General features: G+C 30.3%; 1 protein-coding gene across 1 annotated transcript; it reads right to left on the bottom strand.

Moving 5' to 3' along the window:
* Positions 1-1,452: 1,452 nt before the first annotated feature.
* On the bottom strand, positions 1,453-5,773 carry LOC110740064 (gamma-glutamyl peptidase 5-like). The gene is made up of 4 exons (XM_021920553.1): positions 4,868-5,773; positions 2,256-2,411; positions 1,964-2,131; positions 1,453-1,822 (listed from the first exon to the last, which is right to left on the bottom strand). The coding sequence occupies exons 1-4, from the start codon at positions 5,270-5,272 to the stop codon at positions 1,718-1,720; spliced, it is 834 nt and encodes a 277-aa protein (XP_021776245.1). The 5' UTR covers positions 5,273-5,773; the 3' UTR covers positions 1,453-1,717.
* Positions 5,774-7,379: the final 1,606 nt, after the last annotated feature.

Below are 7,379 nucleotides of genomic sequence, written 5' to 3'. Positions count from 1 at the left end.
TTACAGCTAGTCTAATATATGTAGGTATGTTTGATGGAACAAATGACAATGGGTTACAAGTCATTTACCAATATTTAAAGTTGGTCTTGCAAAAATGTCCATCATTGTCATCAATTTATCGCCCCCACTTAAAAACAAACAAAAAATTCCATCAATTCATATCATTTGATATGCATTTAACTCCTAGCCAACAATTAAAAATAAAAAATCTAGGATTCGATCACCACACCATCTGATGCGTAGTTCTAATTGACATGTGTGATATTAATTATGAGATAAATAAAAAAATTAGCTAAAATAATTTAAACACAAATAAAATAATCATATTAAGTGCTTAATTATAAAACGTATTGCAATCATATAAAAAAACAAAGGATGTAATAAAGAGACACGTCAAATTAGGTAAAAGTGATGGTGGATATAGGCATATATCTAGTCGATCATAAAGTTAATTAATTATTCACTGCAGATATAATATGGTAAGGAGTCAAATTTTAACAGCAATAAAAGTCATGACCGAGAAATTATGTGCTTTGTGGATTATTTATATGATGGATCATGACCTTCGTTAACCCAATAGACTTGCAAATAATGACCTCTCAATTTCTCAAACGAAACAAAACAGACAAAATGGAAACTTTGAAAATATGAAGTAAAACTAGTGTTCAATGAGCAAGTCAATGAATTAAAGAAGCATAAGAGGCTGAGTCTAATGTTTATTAGCCTCCCTCCAGTCCATAGACTAACAACATAAATTATAAAAAATGTTTTTCAAACTTACATATATATGAAGAAGGAAAGGTCGTAGACTAAAGGAATATCGAATAAGACCGTGCAATATTTAATTTCAACGCTTGTAATTGGCCAAAAACTAGGACTTTTTAGAAATTACATTACATTAAGTGATGCTTAGTCTTAATTAGAATGGATAATCGACATAATGATGATATAATGCTATTAATTAAGGAAATTGACAATTTCAATACGTTCATTATTATTCCCTTCCGTACGTGTTTGGATGCACAAGTCACGTTTTCAACGTAATCTTTGATTAAGTTATTTACCTATTTATGTTGAAGCATGCAAGCTAATGCAATCAAAGCCAACATTTTGTATTTGGACAATATTATAGTGATCATTCAAGTTTGCCTTGCCTAATGTAAATGACTTGGTCATAGAATTAGGTATACTTGATCAAATAAATAAATGCACCGCTTTTAATTTCTGAAGCATATAGTTTCTTTTGTATTATGATCGAAATGAAAAACATATAACTTTAATCACATGTTAAAGAGTATTTTATCATACAATGTCCCGGCTGGTCCTATCTTGTATATACAAGATTCAACCTAACTCAATTTATATAGCCGTCAAGTTGAGAATGTTAAAGAGTACAGTAAATAAGAATTTGAGAAATTTCATATATTGCTAACGTTTGTGATAACAAGCTAAGCTAAGAGTGAAATTTCATAGGCAAGAAGTTTTTCAAAACAATTTTGATTTTACACTCATGAATCATAGAAATTAAAACTCCCTAAATAACATGCAATACCTAATGGTTCCTCGAAACTAATTCATACTTGTTACAAGTAGTAATCAAATAAGTACGTAGTTCATAACACCAAATATATACATCTACAAATTTGATCTTCCCTCACTAATTTATTTAATTTTGCTACTACATGAATGTAGAGCCTTAATCATGGCTTAATTACCATCACAATCTTCCCTTAAGAAAATTGACACAAAGCTTTCTCCATGCTTCCTTGTCCGGATCACGCGACTCCATAAACTTAGCCCTCAGCTCATTAGCATAAGCATCCTGCCAATTACATTCAATTATTAGCCACCATTATAGCATCAACTCGTGGTTATTATTAACACCTTTTTAAGTGTTACGGAATAAATGCTTAAGATTATTATTATTATGAGACGAAGAAGTACAAGTATGTCGATAACATACCACAATAAAATTCTTTTGTAGAAGGCGATCGATTAGGTGTAGAAGAATGTCCGTGTTGTACTCGGGATGACCTTGAATGCCCATCATATGGTCACCATATCTAAACATCTCAACCGAAGTTTTGTTGGACCGACCTATCACTTCAACTTTGGGAGGAAGTTCTAACACCTTTTTTAAAAAAAAATTACATGAAATACTTTAGAAAATATATGTAAGATTGATATAATTCTGATGTGTTAATTAACAGCAATTAGTGTAGTTTTTTCCTTAATTACTACTAATAAGTACTAACCTCATCTTGGTGGCATTCGATTATGTTGAGCGTAGAAGGAATTTTGAGAGTTGAGATGAATTTATTTGATGAAGATGAGAGATTAATTGTCCTAAGCCCAATGTCCCAGCCCGAACTAGCCCGCCCAATCTTCCCTCCCAATGCTCGGCCCAATATCTGCTCAAACAAGAAGCAACAAGTGTTTGTTACATAAGTATAGTAACAGCGTTGGAATGATTACGTGGAAACGAATTATAAATGAGAATGTATTATGAACCAAACAAGATGACGATTTAAAATTTTGCAATTTTTTCCTTTCCTCCAGCTTATCGTTTGTCACATATCTTACTTTATACTTGTAAAAGTAATGTCATTTGCAGCAAATTTAAAAGTTGAACTGGTAATAAAAAATAAATGATACAGAGGTAATATATAAAAATATGAGTGCCAATCTTCCTCTCCTACTGTATTAGTTAGGGTTTGAAAACCAGCAAGTAGCCCATAATTTTTAAATCTAAAATGGCCTAAATGCTCATAGAAAGCAAGTGGACCCACTAGTATCCGGCAGCATTACCTAAACTTAATGAAGAACAAGTAAGCAAATAAAAACCATTAACAATAGTATTTTAATAGTGCAAGTCAAATTACAAGATCTAGTAATTTGCCGACATGAATTTGACTTAGATTGATATTGTATACCCGAATGTTAAAAGTGTTTTTTTTATTTTTCTTAAAAAAAATAATGAGCTATTAGCTATAAATAAGCAATTTCGTAATGTATTATTTTGTATGTACTAATTGCCTGAGTTTTTTTTCTAAAGAATTTTAAAAATTAAAATGTCATAGATATATGTTACAGAGTACTCCATATCATATTTGTGAAAAAAAAAAAAAAAACCTAAGTATATAGGAGCCAGCAAGATAGAAAGAGACTTTGCTAACCCTGCAATATTAGAAAGTGACTTGTTTAATTAACTCATGTTTCATGTTACAAAATCTACACCACTAATATCAAATTATCAATTTCACCAAAAAAAAAAATCAAATTATCAACAATTAAAAAATTATATAGGGCTTCGCATCGTTGGAAAGGCCCACTTGATTGTTTTCCCCCACTTATTAATTGTAAAACTCGTAAAATTAAGCTTATCAATTCATATTAATTGGTACACTATAAGCTACTTAAGAATCTAAGACTATATAATTTAGCCTTTTTTGGATTTAAACACATACTGTACGTGTACTTTGTAAATTATTTAATAAGCTAAGAACACTTTTCAAAATGATGTATTAACACTTAATTAATAGATAGAGGAGCTAATACGTTATTACGCAATAAGGAAAGTGGTAGACCATTTTCATACAATATACTATTGAGGCTCTAATTTACCCTAACAACTCGTCAGCTTGTACAATTACTGGACCACGAGTTAGCAAAGTTTAGTGGTCCTTTGGCGAATAGCTTAGAGAAGGAACGGAGGGAGAGAAGATAATTAATCAAAGGGATAAAATGGTAAACTATCGTAGTAACAATGTATAAATTTCGGCCTTATACAGTAGCCCAAAAAATAACGTGAAAGACTCCTTTAAAATAAAGGAATGCATTATGGGTAAATTCTACTAGCCTTGCTATTTTCAATTCCATATTTATTAAGTATTACTAAAACAAAATATTGCTGACATCATTAACTCTGAAATTATCCTACGTATCATTCTCACATTAAAAAATTTCCCTCCAATTTAATGTGTGATTTCATCAATTATTAATGATGTTATTATTTTTTAATTTTATCTACACTTTTGACTTCAATGTATAAAAGTGTATATAAAATTCAATTAACCAAATTTCTCTCCTAAATTATAGTTTCACATACCTAATTTGTTTGATGTTTGATCGTGGTTTCAATTTTTTTTTACTTTCCTTAAATGTAAATCATTTTATAAATTCTAATTTCATATACAATAATGTAATGCAATTGAACATACATCAGAACATTACAAGATATATTAATTCTAACTGTACATCGCACGGGAATAGCCTAGGTGTACAATATAACGTATAGAATCCACTCATATTCAACATGGTTAGGTATTATGCGTCAACTTTGCCCATATTTCAGCAAGAAAATCGTTTAAATTTGTCGACAAAACTGTTATAACAACACCAAATTTATTCTTCCCTTCAACAAATTTATGCTCTATACATGCTCTCAACGCAAATTGAGTTGACGCATTTTTTTGGCAGCACTGTAAATTGCCTTAAACAATACTAGTATTGTATTTTAAATCAATCGAATTTAAGTATATTCATCACACGTCTAGCTCATTCTAGCTAAACTAGTTAATTAAGTACTTGATTTGCGCCGGTTACTCCATAACTAGGCAATGTACCAAAACAAACAGAAAAATTACTCTTTCTATTCAGAATCAATAGTCACGTTATAAATGATCACAGGATTAGTTTCAAAATTCAAATTAACCAAAGCAAAACAAAAAAACATTTTTAATTTTTACTATTTCTAGGGGACACGTCCCTGTAATTAAGGTATCAACACATCAACAGCATGATTCTGACCATATCTCGAAAAACAAATTAATTAATTATTAATGACAATTAATAAAAATAAAAATACCTGATGACCAAAGCAGATGCCAAGAACCTTCTTCTTCAAAGAGTCCAGATTCCTGAGTAGATTAACGAGTTTACAGATCCAAACATCATTAGAATGAGCATCACTACAACTTCCAGTAATAACAAAACCATCATACATTCCTAATTCCTCTTCTTTAGGGAATTCATTTTCTGCTACTCTGTAAACATCCCAGCTTTCTCCTTCTTCCCCTAACGTTCTTACGAAAACCCCAAAATACCCTCCGTATTTCTTCTTTACATACTCTGAATCATCTGCACAAAGTAATACTGCAAACCTTTTCCCCTGTTTTTTCCCATTCCCTTTCCCTAATACCCTGTTTGTTTCCTCTAGTAACTGATCATTTGTCAGTTCATTTTCTGGGGACTTGGGAATCAGATTCACCATTTTGGGTTTGGTTTGGAGGAGGGAATTGAAAAGAAGGGAGTTTAAGAATGTTTGGGGGATTTGATGAAGGGGAAAGGGAATGGTTGTTTCCCCTTCAATAACTTACTATTTTGCTCTGTTAATTTTTTTGATTCAAGAAAAGAGAAGAAGAGGTGGGGTTTTATAACAGGCTTTGATGACTATTTGCTTGTTGATCTGGCATGTATCTTAGGTGGATTTCTTTATTTATTTTGTTTTTCTTAATATTTTGTGGGCTCTTTTGGTTTTTTTTTTTTTGTTACATAATACTCCTTTCAGATTTTATTACTTGCTTCACTTTTCTTTTGTAGTCGTATTTTATAACTTGTTTTTTTTTTTTGAAATCTTTCACAATATTTTACTAATTTTTTCTATCGTAATGGACCCCCTACTAATCTACTATCATACTTTAATATTTTCATATTCGCTCTCCTAAGGAATTCTCTACCTATAATAATTTGAGTCATGAATGACTAATAACACGCGTTCGTATTAAGTTATGATAATAGTTCGTATTAAGTTATGATAATAGTTCGTATTAAGTTATGATAATATTTGTGTATATTTTGTAGCCTTATCGTACTAGGTTTTCTAACGTGATTAGGACTAGTACTATAAACCATATATATACTGATCAATTGTACACACTCCAGATTGAGGAGTTTTCCCAAAATCTAACATTATATCAGAGCTTAAGGTTTTTGATCCTAGGGATTTTATTTTTTTCTTTTCGTTTCACGTTTCCGCACTTGTAATCAAAACACCAGATTGATCAATAGTACACACTCCACATTGAGGAGTTTTCTTGAAATCTAACAAGTTCAGAAGTACCAACGAATGCAAAAATGTTTTGTTGGTATCAATATAGTTCCTTTTTGGTATTTAGATGATACCATATAAACACAATTTAATACCAACGCTTTATTATTAGAGTCATTTATGACTCAAATTATTAGAGGCAGAGAAATCCTCCTCTCTCCTCTCATCTATCATACTTTATTCTTCCACCAACCCTACTTTCTTCATTTTTTTTTATTATTTTTTACTATTTCTCTTAAAATTCCGCATATGAAAAAATAGAGCAAATACTGAATAATAAAATACGAAGGGAGTAATATGTAACGCTTACTTATAACGGAGTCAGAAAAGATGACAGTGCGAGCTTATGCAAAAGAAGATTGAACTCTCTGTATCATTCATTCATTCTCTTTCCAGATGAATACAAGTGTCTTGAGAGGATAATAAAATATGAGCTACGAAGAAAACTTTTAGTCCTGCCACGATTTATTGCTAGATATTGTTAGAAGTTGTTCTCAAACTTATTAATAACTTATTTTTGAGCTATAATATAAACTTATTAACTTATTTTTGCAATATAACATGTTCTATCTTATTTTACTTTCTTTCTATCTTGTATTAGTTGCAACACTTTAAATTTAATCATCGTGTTTTGTTATATTTATTTCATTATGTTTCTTTAAGATATCGATTTTTTCTTTTTTTGTAACGTATACTATTGAATAATGGAATATGTGGCCTATATAAAAAAAAGGGTAATAATATATGTAGCCCTTAGGTTATATATAAGCATTAAAAACACTTCTTAAAATGAAATTAAGTTGGAAATTCATGACAAAATCACGTGCAGATCGGTATAATTAATGTTTATTTATCCTTAATATTTCCTAAAGGGCTATGTTTATCATTTTCCTATTTTTTTTTTAAAAATAAAATAAAAAATAAAAAAAATAAAAAATAAAATCTTTAGAAAGATATCGTATATGCACTCCAATCCTTATATGTTAGGTTATCTAATACTTGTATGAAGTAATTAATATGGAAGGACAGTATTAAGATGTGAAAGAAGAAGGTGAGGGCCAATATATATACTTTTAGAGTCAAGATTTTTTTAATAAATAGACCAGCTACTCAGCTAGTGAGGGATGAGAATATATTATTGGATGTAGACATGGAGTTGTCCAAGATACAAAACCAAGCATGTTCAAATTAAACCAATCCCTTTCTGATATGAGAACCATTGTATTAAATGTCATTGGTAGATATTGTATAGTGGAATGGTCCATATATT

This window comes from Chenopodium quinoa, unplaced genomic scaffold (assembly GCF_001683475.1).
Source record: "Chenopodium quinoa cultivar QQ74 unplaced genomic scaffold, ASM168347v1, whole genome shotgun sequence".
Lineage (NCBI taxonomy): Eukaryota > Viridiplantae > Streptophyta > Magnoliopsida > Caryophyllales > Amaranthaceae > Chenopodium > Chenopodium quinoa.
Note: the sequence above shows the minus strand (reverse complement) of the source record. Positions and strands in the feature narration are given on the sequence as shown.